We start from the raw sequence: 17172 nt of genomic DNA, 5'->3' as shown, positions 1-17172 counted from the left end.
ACAATTAGCAAAGGCCTGTGGTCTCCTCGGTCACCCGACTTGTCAACTTGTGACTTTTACTTGTGGGGAATATTAAAGGGGAAAGTATTCGAAACAAATCCACACACAATTGAAGAACTCAAGACCTCCATCCAGAATATCATGAACAGCATCACCACTCAAGAATTAACAAAGGTGTACATGCATCTCCTGAAACGTGCTCAGACGTGTGTTGAAGTGGGTGGAGGACACTTTCAGCATCTATTGTGAAGGTGAGAAATCTAAACACACAACATTAAATTTCATTTGGTGTATTGCTTTTGTTTGATTTTGTTTTAATTTCACTTAATCATTCAAATTGTTCATCTAATGATATCTTATGAAGGGATAATTTGGTTTTAAGTGCTGCACCCTGTATATACATATTTGTTTTCCTACGTAACCTGACTTTCGCCTCATTCTGTATTAGACCCATAATTATGTGTCTGGTTTTCTAAGTACTCAGAAGACAATACACTCTGAGCAGAAATTAGGATCTAAATGTAGTTTCATATTTGGTGAACATTACATGGTATGCAAGAAATATAATTAATCAAAATATTTCCTAAAATTCTGCTTGAGCAGTGGCAAAAGTGAACTTGCACTACAACCTACAACCAAGATAATAAAGATGTGACCTTCAATAGTCATAATGTGACAAAATTAAACATGGACAAAAGTTTGTGCTCTGTTTTCTTCTCTTAGGGAAAGGATATATCTCAGGTGTAAATGGCACATTCTGACTATGGCCATATATGAAGGTGGTGTGATTTGTACTATGTTTAAGGTGTCTAGTTATCACGAGAATAGAGGCGCTTTGACATCTATTGTTTATACACACACTGATTCTGTTCAGAGAATGATCAATATTAAACACAATTCTTGCATGTTGGTATCCCAATTATACATTAAGGAATATTACATTTTCATGTGTAACATACTCTATCTTCCTGGTCACAACCTACACACAAAAAAAAGTTAGAATATGTTCAGGCAGGTTACAATATTTATGCATTGCATGATTTTTAGCCTCGGACCCATGGAAAATGTTTAATTATATTTATTTCCATTTAGTACTGTGACAGCAGTTTTATGTGGTTTTACTTTATTCTTAACGTATCTTTAACCTTATTATGACAACTGCATGTATCTCATTCACAATTGCATGATTTAATGAATACTCAAACATAGATTAACAATGACAGAAATATCTACAAAATTAATTTGATTTGTGAATTTTCTGCAAAATCTATGTAATTCTCATCTAATTGAAAATCTTAGCCCTCCTGAATTTTGTACTGAAGAGTTAAATGCATTTCTTCCGGTGATATAAATAGGATACAAAATTGGGCATATCTATCACTATCCTTTTTTTCCCCTTTGTCAAGCTTGTACTCAATTATTCGTTGTATACTAAAAAGTAAAGTAAGCCCTATGAGTGTACTTACCGAGCTTTAAGTTTTGCTTGAAACCTAAGTGAGAACTTATGTGGGCAATGGCCTGTCTCATCTCAGGGCCCTGTAAGAATTTGGTCTTCTCACTCAGTGCAGATGGATTCTTATCAACTTCCTTGATCCATTTTGTGCACAGCTTGTAGAACTGGCAAAGGAAAAATCATGGATAAATTAAACCTCTGAAACCACTTGAAAAAGATAAAGTATTAAAATATTTACATGGAAACTTTACCAAGTAAATACTCTATCAGTTTGTTTATTTGGCAACTCTACTAAACCAAATTGTTCCGAGGGTTAACAACGATTAGGGTGTTCAAGTTGACACATCAAGTAAATCTACATGCAAAAACAAGATTCTGGAGCAAGTTTATACGTTAAATATTTCATTAATGCACTGTCAAGATATAGGCAATTGAATTAACAAATTTTTGGACTTCCAGTGTTTTCTTCCTAGATTATAGCCTACTATACTGTTTGCAAATCACAGAACAAATTAACACCTTCATTCATATGTGAGAATAAGAACTAATAATTGTTTTTTAGGAAAAGAAATATGTATAAACATGTATGAATGTAAGTTCGTGCATCTATATAATACAGTATATTTGGGTAGCTCATAGGATTAACTGTACATCAATATATGAGGCGTATTTTTAAAGTAAGTACCGTTTTGAAATTCTGCCGCTGCAGTGCTGTGGTCGGTGTCCTGTGCATGCGCACTGTGTACCTACATCTGTTGGCAAGCCACAGATGCCATTGCGGCAACAATCGATTATGTATACATTTGCTTTTGCGTATTTAAAATGCCTCCGCCGATTGAGAATCCCGTTGACTGTGAAATATGCGCTGTTATTCGTTTTCTTAGTGCTAAAGGTGTGAAAGCAGTTGAAATTCACCATCAGATTTGTGAAGTGTGCGGACAAAACATGAGTGATGGAATGGTATGCAAATGGGTAAGAGCTTTCAAAGATGGCCGAAAGAATGTTCATGACGAGGAACGGAGTGGGCAACCCTCAGTGATCACTGTCGATTTGGTGCAGAAAGTTGACGAAAAAGTGAAAGAGAACAGACGCTTCACGATTTCTTCTTTATCAGAGGAGTTCCCTGAAGTTTCAAGAAGTGTTATCTACGAAATTGTTACCGAACGCTTAAACTATCGAAAATTGTGCTCACGATGGGTACCAAAAATGTTAACTGAGGCGCACAAAAGCAAACGTTTAGGTAGCACTTTGACTTTTCTTGTGCGTTATGAAGCTGAAGGTGACACGTACTTAAGCCAAATTGTCACAGGCGATGAAACATGGGTGGCCGAAACAAAACAACAATCCATAGAATGGCGGCATTGAACATCGCCCCAGAAAGTGAAGTTTAAGCAGACAATTTCAGTCCGGAAAATCATGTGTACCGTGTTTTGGGACAGGAAGGGGGTGTTGCTTGTTGATTTTTTGCCTCGTGGTGACGCAATAAACTCGGAAACATATTGTGAGACTTTAAAAAAACTGCACCGTGCCATTTAAAACAAAAGGTGCGGCATGCTGAGTAAAGGGATCGTTTTGCTGCATGACAATGCCCGTCCACATTCGGCCAATCGAACTCAAGATCTCATCGCATCATTTGGCTGGGAACAATTTGATCATCCTGCATACAGCCCCGATCTAGATCCCAGTGACTACCACGTGTTTCTGCAACTGAAGAAGCATCTTGGACGTCAGCGCCACGATGATGACGATAGCCTCAAAATGGCCGTGTTGCAGTGGCTGTCAACTCAGGCGGCAAACTTCTATGACGACAGAATACAAAAGCTTGTTGTTTGATATGATAAGTCCCTTAATATTGGTGGCAATTATGTGGAAAAGTAGATAAAAGTGTGGTCTTTCATGTAACAATAAAATTGTTACAAAAAGTTTACTTGTTTTTTGTACATATCAAAACGGTACTTACTTAAAAAATACGCCTTGTAGTTTATTATTATTATTACAACAGCAAAGTGACTGATGAAAAGTACCAGAACTTTTTTACCTTCAGGAAGACAGCACCCCCCCCCCCTCTCACACACACATACATAGTTAGGGTATACCATACCCTTGCATCCTCTATCACTTCGAGCAGACTTCATATTACATAAGAGTAAACAAGTATTTTGTTTATTTAATTTTGGACTTGGGTAAATCTCTTGCTAAATGTCCTGTATTAAGACACATTTTCAAATTGATTTGTTCTTTACGGACATCTAGTTTCTAGGATGCTCTGTAAAGAGCATCAAGTGGTAATTACTCTGTTCTCATTAAAACCCATACGAAATGAACTATGATCAAATACAATTTAAAATTTCAGGGACAAAGTGACTCATACAGTTTCAGAAACAACTTACCTTTATAATTGGATCAGGTTTCAGAGGTTCTGGGAACCAAACATATCGACTTTCTTTCTTTCCAAACAATCCAACACTAAAGTAATGAGCACTTGCCTCTGATCGCTGAGCAGCCGTGTAACGGAACTGCAAAACAAAAGACATTAATGAGCAGGTGTATTCAAACTGGACAGAGAAATTTTCAAATTTTTATAGTAACATATATGTAAAGCCCATGTTGGTTTGTAGTAACAAGAATGGGCCCCTCTTGCCACAGAAATGTGGCTAATGGAAAAATAAATTATGAGGAAGGAGATGAGAGTATGATAAATAAATCTCTCCTTTGGCAGGTACTATGAAAGTTTCCATGTTTTCATACCTTATCGTGTGAGGATTAGGGAGAAGAGTAGAATGATTTGCCTCCACCCGAGACATCTTAGTTTTTCATCACAGATTATGTGACGAGCACAACTGCCATAAATTTAGTTGTTAGGTAAAATCAGGGTATTTATTAGGTCACAAGATGGTAGATGAAAATTCAATTTTCTCCATCTCACCAGAGCTTCAAATTCTGCTCATATTTGTCTAGACTACATTTTAGTAGAAAACGAAATGAAAATTTCACCAATTTTGTCGCATCACTTGAAAACTATATAATATTCAACTTCGTTTGCAGTTGAAGAGAGGTGGAAGAAGATATCCAGGCATCACCAATTATAGGATAAATGCAGTACACTTAAGAGGTATCAAGCTGAAACTTATAAAGCTACTAGATACGTTGGCTGACTTTGTTATAACATTTAAGCGAAATTACTAAATACGTTTGAAGATCATGGACGAAAAACTAATATATATTCTATGTTGAGAGTGAGTGCTCCATTTTCTGCTGGCAACACAAAAAACATTAAGAAAAAATACAATTTCATGTTTTTTTTTAACTGCTCCTGTTACACCCTTAGTTAGCCCACAGCAAGGAAAATGGTTTGCAATAGTATGACATACATAGTACTTGAAACAGAAAATATTTACCTAGCTTACTGGTAGAATCGGGTACTTCTGGCACCTATCATGTTCTTTTTAGTATTGTATAATCAAATTAAAATTTCTTTACGATGCACTATTTAACTATTATCAACAAACTTTGTACAGTTTGTAGGGCCCAAAGAGTGTTGCATTTTCATCTTACATTTTTTTAAAATTTACTTTGGTTTATTGCAGGACTCTTCAAATAAGAGAAAAAACAAAACCAACCAGAACTGTCCCCTGTAAATAGTATCCTATTGTTGCAGCACTACACATTTGAAAAGCATATGTTTGAAAACCTCTTGTCCAATGAGGTTTACTATCCGGTTGCTACAATTTTTTATTATTAAATTCCCTGACATTTCCAAGTTTTCCAGTCCACAAATTAAATTTTTCCAGACATGTTTATTGTTATCATGATTTTTGCTTTTGAACTTTGTGTTTTGTAAGTAAACATACAGGTCCGTTAATTATTATGAATATACACAATTATTAGTTGAAAATTATATGAAATAAAATATTTAGCACCAAAGTGTCACCAGCCAGTGACCAATTCCTCGCATCCCGGCCACTTCCAGCATTTTTTTTTGCAGCAAATATACTATGTTTTGAAAAAAAAAAAACATGAAAATTCAAAGAATAACATAAAATTACTATCAGCATAAAATCAACATTTCTAATCTAACAAAAACATCAGGTTACTCTCAACATCAAACCTAACTTATCAACGTAACCTTCAAATAACTAAAGGAGTATTTTTTTTTCACAAGAAATTCTTAGGATGGCTGGTTGATTTGATTTGTTGTCTTAAGTCCACTTTATGCACAGATGGGCTAATGATTCAAGAGTGAATGAATGTAAAGTGTAAATCACCAACCCTGAGACCTTCTGTAAACAAACGGTCTCACCGATTCGATGTATCACTCCGCGTCAGCTGATTCATGACCGCAATCATCTGCTGTTACACCCATAGTTCGCCGCACCTATTCATTTTACATAAGAGCATCTGAATGTGAGAACCCGTTCTCAAAACACCAGACGAATATGAAGCCGCATACATTGTTACTCTCCCGGTCATTCTCTCTTTCATAACCCTTAAAACTGCAGACACTGACACACCACTGCACTGGGATACGATCTTAACCACTTCATTTACTGGTTTCTCAGGATACTACTGACAGAACGTTACATAAATATTGAGTAGAATCTGTTTCTCACCCCTTTTCAAAGGCTGTCCTTGCTGGTGTTTTGAAAACACGCTCGGAGTAAACGGAGACTTTCCCTCACGCATAGAACTCGGCATGTTATTTTTCTAAGGCTAAGTCAGGCAATATTACTAAGTTGCACTACTTCCTTGCTCTTCACATGATTATTTTTAGAAAATAACCAATGTTATAAAGTATCATTATGTACACAAATCTCTAAGCTCATTGAAGGTTATATTACTACAAAATGTTCACACTTATCTTGCCTTGCTATGTCACCAAGTTATTTTACGAAGTGCACTATATTTGGCGGAACAAAAATCGTTATTAGGATGCTTGTCAAAGTTTCCAACCACAATAAATTTACGAACTTTTTGTCTTGTTTTGATCATCATCATCAATATATTTATTGGACTTACATCAATGCATATGGCTGTTTATGCCCATTATATATTTTATTTACATAGGATACAATTTACATAAAATGTACAAACAAATTTCAAATACACTTCTATCTATATCAAACCTTAGAAATATACATTACCATGTTTCATTTTGTCTAAAAAAATGCAAGTAAAATGTATTCAATTCACATGCAAGAAAGAAGCCAAATTTATGGGAAATTATTACTGGTGCAAAGATTTAACCATAAAGGTGAAGCAATAAGTAAAAAAAGAAAGAGCAATGGGTTTAAAGTGAGGCGTCATTTGCGGCAGCGTATCCCATACTACAAATTGACCATTGTTTTACCTTACGTAATGAATCCTGTAAGAACGCTGGATTTTCGTGTGGATTATTTTACATCTATGAGTTTGCAATGCTTGCTGCATGCAGGTGGTTTTGTTTACAGAAGGTCTCAGGGTTTGTGATTTGAACCTTAGAACCGAAATTCGAAGGAACCATAATTTTGTACCAGACTGAGAATCGTAAGGACAAGAGGAACAAGTTTCTGAAATGAATATTTTTGGGAAGTGGAATCACAAGAACCGAATCCGGAAGAAGAATTGAACCACTTGTTCATTTTGCAACTTGTTCTCTTGCAGACTCCAAAATGCACTTAAATTCCAAATAATCTGCAAAATTCACTGACATTTCCCTGGTTTTCAGATGTGTAGCAACCCTGCAGCTGCATCCATGTGAAGAAATAAATGCTTGGGCAGATCTATGCTTCATGCAGTGCCCATTCTCAAATAGTATATCTTATAATTGTAACATATTACAAATTTGTAACACTTATTACTTAAAACATTTTTAAAACAGATTGTCAAACAGAACTTTTACTTTCTACCAAATACATAGATATGTCTTACATTTTGAAGCAACCTACCTTGAATGAAGAATTGTCATATTTCTCTGATAAAATTTCAGGAAACCTGTTTTGAAATCTCTCTGCGAGCTCAATCATTTCATCCTCACCCTCGTGAGCTAGTCGCTTTTGATCAGCATCTTCCATGAATGGCTCCCAGCCTTTTAGGAATTTTAATTCTGTGCCGCACAGAGAACCTACAAAGACAAAGATTAGTAAAACGACCCACACTATGCTTTACGTTCCAAATTAATATGCTTTTTTGTACTTTTTAAAGTTCCTTTCAAGTACCAAGTACCTTAAGTAGTATGCAAAGTTTGCTACAAGAAATCGTAAATATATATTTGTGATAGACTTGAACCCCTCCAGGGAACGCCGCCTTAGAGTAGCACTGACCGTGCGGGCAGAGGGGTTTGCGTGCTTTGTTGAGGCTGAGAGCTACGCCAGCGGTAGATTTTTCTACCAGCAGGGTCACCCATGCTGGACAGGTCTCAGAAGAGAAGCCAGACTAAGGCGTTCTGCAACGTCCCATCTTACCTATCATATCCTATCCTAATATTCCTACCCCGTCCCAAACAACAGTAACGAGAAGGAACTCTCTTGGAGACAGTCCTATCTCAGGGAGTAGCACCCCTGCCGATGTGAGCTACAGGCAGTGGCGGATTAAGCTTCCTCGCCGCCCCTAGGCACAAACGTAATGTGCGCCCTTCTCAAAAGAAAAGTAGTAACTTATTTGCACTGACCCAGTACGTAAGTTCCGTCTGAATATGTGATTGAAAATGGTTCCCCAAGGTCCCAACAGATTTCTGCCTTGCTAAGAGTGCCAACTCGCAGTTTTTGTGTTCTTCAGAATTTTCGTGTGATGCTAGAATATTTGAAATGTTTTTCCAGTCTGAAATGCCGTGAGTTGCGATGTTTGTCTTCCCCTTGAACAACCTGCATGATGTACAATAAACGGCACCAGTGCTGCACGAATATACCAAATAATTCCGCAAAATTGATTCTCCATTTAGAAGTTTACGAAAAAAACACTATTATTTAAAAATCTTGTCTTACCTGCTATGAGTCTTTGCGATTTAGAAAAATCGTTTTCAGCATTCTGATTAATTCCATGTCTTAGAACAATGTCAATTGTAGACTCATTCAGACACCACTCGGCAGGATCGTCACTAACGAAATTTGCACTCTCACTGTCACAATCAGGAACTCCTACGAACTGAGGGGACACTACCTCAGGTGCACTTTCTTCATCCACTAAACCCACAATATTTTCGACATTTTGCGTTTCACAGAGTTCACTCGATGTAGCCGCTTCCACTGCAATTTTTTAACTGCTTTCGGAAATCACTTGTTCCTTTCGCCTAAAACACGAGTCCACTGTACCAAGCTTTTTCTGTAAGGTTCCTTCTCTTTCACGCTTTTCGTTTGCAAGTTTACGATAAGCCGCCTCACTTAACTTCGTTCGATTCATGCTGCCTGCTGCATAAAAAAAAACAAAAAAAAACACCAAATCGAAAACGCACTAACTGAATGCACTAGCCAGAGAATACAGTAAGACAAAAACTAGTTGAGGTTCACGCTAAAGCTGCACTCACTCACTTATCAGCAGTGTTTATGTGTTTATTTTTTTTTAAGACTGGCATTGTTACAAATGCAAGTTTCAAACAATCAGTCTTCTTTCCTGCCTGGCCATTAACAAACGCTTAGTGGAAGATCGAGGGGTATGTATTTACAAAAACAAACCAACAAAGGCTGGGCGGCTTGCATTGTCATTGTAAGCGATAAAAGCCACAGCACGGGTTAAAAACAAATTGATTGGCACCTGAAGGAGGCAGAGCAACGAAACATTTCTTGATAACACGTAAATCCGATACATCAAGGTTTCTTTCGTATGAAGCGAAAGTGTTGCAAACAGTTGATTTGAAACATTGGTTTCATAGGTCTAAATTGTCACTGTGTACGTAAGACACTTTTTGTTTTACTCTTGATATTCTGGAAAAAAGATTTGCCGCCCCCAAGAGTTGCCGCCCCTAGGCACGTGCCTAGTGGGCCTAGTTGGTAATCCGCCACTGGCTACAGGTCCTCCTGACCCGGGAGGTAGCACCTGTTAAGGGTCCCGTCCTCAGGGTTACAAGGGGGATGGAACGGATTCCTCAGGCGTAGCGAAGGCAACCGTTCTAAGGGAGTAAACCTGATATAAACCCTCGTCCTCCAGGTTGGGGGTTTTGCATGAGGCCGGCTCCCTCACCAAACAAAAAATCACATATACTAAAAATGCTCAACAAAGGAATGCCGGATTGATGTACCTAGGACAACCAAGGCAAGTTAAAAGGAATAAAAGAGATATCATTAAAATTGGAACTTGGAACATACTTACGACGCTGAAACCAGGAAAAATGCAAGAAATTGCTGAAGAAATATTGAAATCTACACTCCAAATAGTAGCCATTCAAGAAATTCGATGGAAAGGCTATAGACACATAAAGAAAAAAGACTATTCTTTATACTATAGCTGTAATAGCGAAAAAACAGGTCACCTAGGAACTGGATTTATGGTACGAAAGGAAATCAGATAAAATGTATTAAGCTTCACACCTCACAATGACAGGATCTGTAAACTTAGAATGAAGGGCAAATTTCATAATCTTTCTTTAATATGTGTTCACGCCCCTACGGAAGACTCATCTGACGAAGATAAAAGTCAATTCTATGAAAATTTACAGTTGATACAAGATCAGACACCCAGACACAATATAACAATAATACTAGGAGATATGAAAGCAAAAGTAGGATGTGAAAATGCATACTTGTCAATAACAGGCAACCACTCTCTACACAATGAATGTAATAAGAATGGTGAGTTATTATGCGAATATTCAGCTAGTAATAACATGATGATAATGAGCACAAAATTTCAACATAAAAATATCCATAAAGGAACCTGGATCTCACCCGATACAAAGACTTTGAACCAGATAGATCATGTGCTTGTTAATTCAACTAAGAGTAGTACGTTCCAAGACGTGAAGACTAGATGTGGATTTAATTGTGATTCGGACCACTTCTTGGTCCAACTGGAAATAAAACAAAAACTAATAGCAATTAAACACCAACAAATTCATCTACAAAAATGGAACAAGAACAATCTAAGTGACTCTAAAATGCAAAACCTATATAGACAGTGTTTTCAAAGAAAACTAAAAGGAAAGGATGAGTCACAGGATACTAACATAGAACGGCAAAACATAACGGAATCAATACTTGAAGCAGCTTATGAAATATTCCAACCCCAGAAAAAGAGAACATTCAATGAATGGTGGGACGAAGAATGTAGATTAGCTATAGATGAGAAGAATAAAGCAAGAATGAAATGCTTAAACAGAAGAACACGAGCAAACCAAGAAGACTACATACAAAAAAGGAAAAACGCCACAAAGATCTGTAAAAGAAAAAGAAAAAATGGATAAATAATAAAATCAAAGAAATCGAAGAATCAAGTAGGAAAAATGAAACTAGGAAATTCTATAAAGAAATGATTTTTTTAACAAAGAAAAAATTTCAATGATTCCACTATGTAAAGATAAACAATGAAAATTAATTTCAGAAAATAAACTTGTATTGGAAAGATGGAAACAATATTTCAGTGATATTTTAAAGAACGAAGAAACACATGACAATACTCACCTAAGAAATGTAAATCAGATAAATTATGAAGAGATCGATGTCCCAACATATACTGAAATAAATACCATAACAAATAAGCTTAAGAATAACAAAGCTACAGGTCCAGACAATATCTCAGCAGAATTAATTAAAATGGGTGGACGAACCTTAAAGAAAAATATTTATGACCTTATACTTAAAGTATGGAATAGTGAGCAAATCCCAGATGACTGGTTGGAAGGAATAATTTGCCCTGTATTTAAGAAAGGTGATCGTAAAGACTGTAAGAATTATAGACCAATAACTTTGTTAAATGTAATCTATAAAATATATGCTATCTTATTGTACAACAGACTAAATGAGTTTGTAGAACATCAAATTGGTGAATACCAAATGGGCTTCAGATCTAACCAATCAACAATAGACAATATTTACATGATACGACAGATATATGAAAAATGTCATGAATTTAATATCGAGTTACATAATGCCTTTGATTCTATTAAAAGATCATTAGTCCCTGAATGCCTATTACACTTTAATGTTCTAGTAAAACTAGTAAACCTGATCCAAATTACACTCCAGAATACTAGGGCCAAAGTGAAAATTAATAATGATCTTACTGATCAGTTTGAAGTAAAATCTGGAATGAAACAAGGTGACCCTTTGTCAGCACTTCTATTCAGCATCGTAATGGATGTGATAATATCCAAACTTGAAATAAGAGGTAATATCTCTACCCAATTAAAACAGCTATCTGCCTATGCTGATGATATATTAATAATGGCAAGAACAAAGCAGGCCATGCTAGACACATTCATAATGTTGAAAAATGAGGCAATAAAATATGGTCTAATAGTAAATGAAAGTAAATGAAATATATGAAATGTGGGAGGAAACCAAATAAAGAGAATAAACTAATAATAGACACAATGAGTATTGATAATGTTGAATCTTTTAAATACTTAGGCTCAATTGTGAATACCAATAATTCAATAGAAGAAGAATCAGAGAAAAAATTATAGCAGGAAACAAAGCTTTTTATGCAAATAAAAATTATTACAAAATAATCTACTCTCAAAAAAATCAAAACTTAAGCTATATTGGACAATCAGTAGACCAGTGACAATATATGCCTGTGAAACATGGGTCCTGAAAGATAGCTTAATACAAAAATTACTTATATTTGAAAGGAGAATATTAAGAAAAATATTTGGCACCTCCAAATTGAGCGATGGCTCTTGGAGAATAAAAACAAATGATGAGTTAGACCAGTTGATTAAGCATAAGAATATAATTCGATTCATAAAAGCCCAAAGATTAAGCTGGTTAGGTCATATCGAACGATTGTCTGAGAAAACAGTCAAAAAGATATATAAATGGAAACCATTTGTCAAGAGGCCAGTAGGTAGACCTAAAGTTAGATGGGAAGATGATGTTAGAAACGATATTAGAATAATGAAGATCTCAAATTGGAAGAAGGATGCCCAGGATAGAATTAAATGGAAGAAAATTGTTGAGCAGGCCAAAACTCATACAGAGTTGTAGCGCCAAATAATAATAATAATAATAAGAAGATAGACTTGAATATTATCTACATGCAAATTATACAAGCATGCAAATATATTGACAAACAAACCTCTGTGAAACGCCCTCCCTTGCCCGGGAAAACAAATGCTACCACTACCTAGATAGAGGCAGCAAAATCTCCCTCGGACAAGCGAAATAACGTTACGGTCCAGGTTAAGTTCGTGGGTAGGAACCGGTGACCAACAGTGCATAGTGATTAGCCATATCGAATAAAAACAGACATATATACGTTCAAATTACCACCTCTTTACCTTGAGCCGGGAAGCGGCTAGCTGCATACCTGAAAATCACGGGTAGCGACATGCGTACGAAATGATATAGCCCAAAATTAACATGAAAATAAAAAGTATATTCTATTCATAACCAACAAAAATCAATTTACTACATCTCCCCCTCTTTCACGCTCTCACTTTCATTCACACATTCAGTCCTTTTCGGGGTCATCAACACAAAAAAAATAATACATGACATGTACAGGTTTTATGACGATAAGCCATAATGATTGCATTCATATTTAAATTTACCTTGAATTTTTGTCTAATCAGGTCATTTGTGATTTTTGCTCCAGTGCTACTCAAATCCTAGCCAGCCCTTACTTAAGTTCACCTTTTTAAAAAGAAACTAGGTCGGCGCGGTGACAATACATTATGTGTCCGGCATAAACAAAGGCGTCTCAATGGCAATTACGCTCACGTGGGCGGACGTTTTCCTTTTACAAGACCTCACGTGGTTCCAAACATAACAATAACCTCCGTTGAGTGACGCAAACATATACTCTCTAGCAGGCGGGACTTAAACACTTCGCCGCGACGAGCAATTCATATTACCAGGCAAATACTTTAACAAATAATCACATATGCGACCTGACGTAGCTAGCAGCAACATAAAAAATGAACAAACCTCGAGTAGATTAAACAATTAAGTGGGCGGCGCTTTACTCTAATAGTACACACTTTAAACAAATACAAAGGAGCACAAACAACAATGAATTTAAGATTAAAAAACATCACAAGGAATAAGAAAAATTGACCTGAGACGAATAAATTACCAATGACAAGCGCGACGGGAGTTTGGTATGAAGTTCGAGTTGAGTGGGCGTTTTCAAAATGTTGACGAATTTCAAGGGCGTTCTCTACATCAATCGGGCCGTCACGTGCTGACATTAACACAGATGAATACATTATCATCTCTCAGCTTCCGAGGTGCATCCTGGCGTCTTTATGGGCGATTGAAAACACATAGTATTCACACGAAAGGTTTCCTTGGTCGCGACGATGAAGATGCGAAGAGCGTTCATACATCTGGTTCCTTGGCTTCTCTCCCTCTCGGGATCGGTGAACATCTCCGTGGTCTGGGCGGTCGTTCTTAGCTCGTCGGCGTCTTCTCCATCACCATCGAACGATCTCACGCGTCGGGACGTCCACTTGGCAGCGTTCGACATCTCTCTCTCTCTCTCTCCATGGCGGCTGGTAGGCATCATCGGCGTAGCTCGTCGTTTCTTGGCATGTTGTAGGCATGGGTCGTAGTCTCGTCTGACATCGGGCGAATCGAGGGTAACGCCCTCATCTCTTTTCTTCCTCTAGCCCGCCATAATTTCTGATGTTCCTCGTTTCACAAAAACTATAAACGGTGTAAGACAATCACGGAAACACAGTCTCGCTTCAACATCCCCCCAGCGGTTGAGGTAAGCGCACTCGTGTAGACTTACTGCCTATCGCACACTGGTGTTCGCAAAACACAACAAAGTCCACTGTATACGGAGAGGTAGCACGAAGGTGCTCTCGCTACAAGAATCGCAGCAAAACTGTATACGGAGAGGTAGCAAGGAGGTGCTCTCGCTACAAGGATCGCGGTAACACTGTGTATCGAAAAACCATGTCCTTCGTTTTATTTGGATTTTGAAAAAGAACGCTCGGCGCTCATTGAAGGGATGCTTCCGGAGAGGTCATTCCACTTCGCTCTATTGTCTCCCAACTTGGACGGGTCGTGCTCGAAGTTTGGTTTCTGCAGATTAAGCTTCCGCCTCGCTGTCGCCCATAGCTCAATTGCAATCGGTGCCCACAAACTGATCAATTACAACCAATTTGATCTGGCATCCGTAATTGTTGCTTGATCGCGACGAAACTCCACACATCCGTCCTTGCACACATGCTGCTGCGCTGGTATAAGTTTCACATGAATCTGACCGCTGGAAACCGAGATATTTAAATGGTTGTCATTACGGTCGAATTTCCTAAGCTTTAGACGCATAACGTGACCTTTCAGGTGCTCACCCTTAAGACACGCGAACGTCTCCTTCCTCCCGTCGGCTTGGCAAATCAAATATATATATTCTTACAAATTAACACACTCAACACTTTGATTCAACACATTTGTTTACCGCTACGGACATGAATAATAATAATAATAATGACGGTACCTCTCCCTTCATGATGATTCTGCAGTATTTTATCTCTTAAAATAGGAAGGTCTTCTCTCATTTTTCTAATCATTTTGTTGCCTGGATACCTTGTACCATGACGAATTGCCATCCAAATCTGCCTTGCTCTACAACCTGTAGAACATAAATACAAAATACTTCATGTAACATTACATTGACAAGGGTTAGGTGGCAGAGCAGCCTATAGGCTGAACCTCACCCGCTTAATAAAGAAATTTACTATTATTATTATTATGTAGTCCACAATGTAATTAAGAATCAATTATGCAAAAACACAAACCTGAATTGTATTTATATATGCGGAAGTCAATGATACTGTTTTGCATTATTAACAACTTCCCTCCTTCCCATTTCCCTGTGGCTTACTAGCAAAAGGCCTAATTTTTGTGATTTTTACCATTGCTTTAATGAAACAGAAATATTTTCGCAAGCGATAATTTCTGAACTCCAGTAGTCCCTTGATCAATTTTTAAATGCTTCCAGAATGCCCTTCCTACAAATAATTCTTTTCATTTTTTAAAAAAAAAGTATAGGAACTCTAATTTTATAATCACATTATTTTTTTTACAATTTTTAACTTATTTATAAACATAAACTCTTGTTCATAAATTATAGCCTACTATTCACTAATAAAAAAATAATAATAAAGAAACGTTTTCAAATTTATACCTTTTATACTTCTTTGTCTCTTTTTAATGCTTCCTTTTGAGCATCCACAGTTGAGTGAAGTCCCACCAACCATGATTTGACAAACTTTCAAGGATCAAAATATGTTACAGGTGGACAATAGGCTAAATTCACATTAACAATCTGAAATTTTTTGACACAAAGCAAACAAACAACAAGAAACAAACAAAGTTAATTTTATTTTTATTCAAAGTATTAATTACATGTGAAATTAAAGGGAAAACTATTTAGAATTTGGAATTATTAATATAAACAATAGTTTCATGGCTTTAAATAACATATTGTTTAAAACCTATTATTTTATGTGGTGTTTCCACTTAATTTAGTTTCATTATGAAATAGTATTATACCATAAGAAATCTAAATCAATTCTAATTGTCTCATTTATTGCTTCTATACCTTAAGCTCTGAAATATCCTACTTCATTTCTGAAACAAACCTTAGTTTGAAGAATCTATTTATGATAATTTTCACAGCCTTCACTTTGTTCCATAATCCTACAAAGTAAATAATGTGCATGGTGTCACACACATCACAAAATTTGTCACAGGCAAAAAATGTTTATTAAAAAAATAGGTAGTAATATTTTTAGAAACTAAAAGAATCTAAATGTCGTGTAAAGTTTGCTCTGTGAAAATAAAATAAAATTGTTTCAGAAAACAAATATATTTCACAGAGTTTTCTGAAAGGCTGAGGAAGGTACTGAAGTTAAGTCTCGGAAGTGTGACACCCATCACAATCACAAATAATGTATTTCCTTTAGCTGAAAATTGAGATTGGTGAGGAATATTCTGAAATAAAATAACTTTCATCAAGGAAAATGAAATTACATGAATTGATAGAGTTATGTCATGAGTAACATCCCAGTTACATGAAGGTGCGAAGAAAATAAATCAAAATTAATTAATGTAAATTTGTCTGAATGTCACACCCATCACAATAGAATTGCCCAGGAGCAAATATATTTTACACATAAAATGGTACCAGAATGTGGTTGATGCACGGTTGATGCACTATCTCCTTTACTCCTCTAAGCAATCTCATAGTTTATATTGTCAACTTCTGATTTAAAAAATGTGCATATGGCTGACCATGTTTGTATTGTCATTATCTGGTAGAAGAAATGCTGTTAAGTCTGGCAAATTAAATTTGGAAGTCTCTCACCACAAGGAAGTCTGAGAATACATATGAAGAACCCTACACTAGCAATATCAATGACACAGTTTGCCATTGCTCTTCGAATCATTTTACTACAAAATGTACTGTTAGTAATTATGTGGGTATTCTGAAGTCAGTGTCTAGTAGCTGCTTCCACTGATACAATACAATATTAATTTTTCCGACTGAAAAAAATGTGAGAAGTAAATAAAACCATCTTCATTAATTCACAGAGCACAAAGGCAAATTAAGCATTGTACAGAAGCTAGGTATGATTT

At 36.5% G+C, this 17172-nt stretch overlaps 1 protein-coding gene across 3 annotated transcripts in view; it reads right to left on the bottom strand.

Moving 5' to 3' along the window:
* Mipp2 (Multiple inositol polyphosphate phosphatase 2) overlaps positions 1–17172 on the bottom strand; it is a 104662-nt gene that overhangs the window by 80535 nt on the left and 6955 nt on the right. For all 3 annotated transcript variants that reach the window (XM_083135495.1, XM_083135496.1, XM_083135498.1), the window contains exons 3-6: positions 15029–15163; positions 7378–7553; positions 3844–3969; positions 1467–1617 (exon numbers count right to left, since the gene is read on the bottom strand). In XM_083135495.1, coding sequence (XP_082991621.1) covers positions 1467–1617; positions 3844–3969; positions 7378–7553; positions 15029–15163 — 588 coding nt within the window. The remainder of the gene's footprint in view (positions 1–1466; positions 1618–3843; positions 3970–7377; positions 7554–15028; positions 15164–17172) is intronic.

This window comes from Lepisma saccharinum, chromosome 14 (assembly GCF_977018435.1).
Source record: "Lepisma saccharinum chromosome 14, izLepSacc3.1, whole genome shotgun sequence".
In the NCBI taxonomy this organism is placed as follows: domain Eukaryota; kingdom Metazoa; phylum Arthropoda; class Insecta; order Zygentoma; family Lepismatidae; genus Lepisma; species Lepisma saccharinum.
The sequence above is the reverse complement of the archived record's forward strand: the minus strand, read 5'-3'. Positions and strand labels throughout refer to the sequence as shown.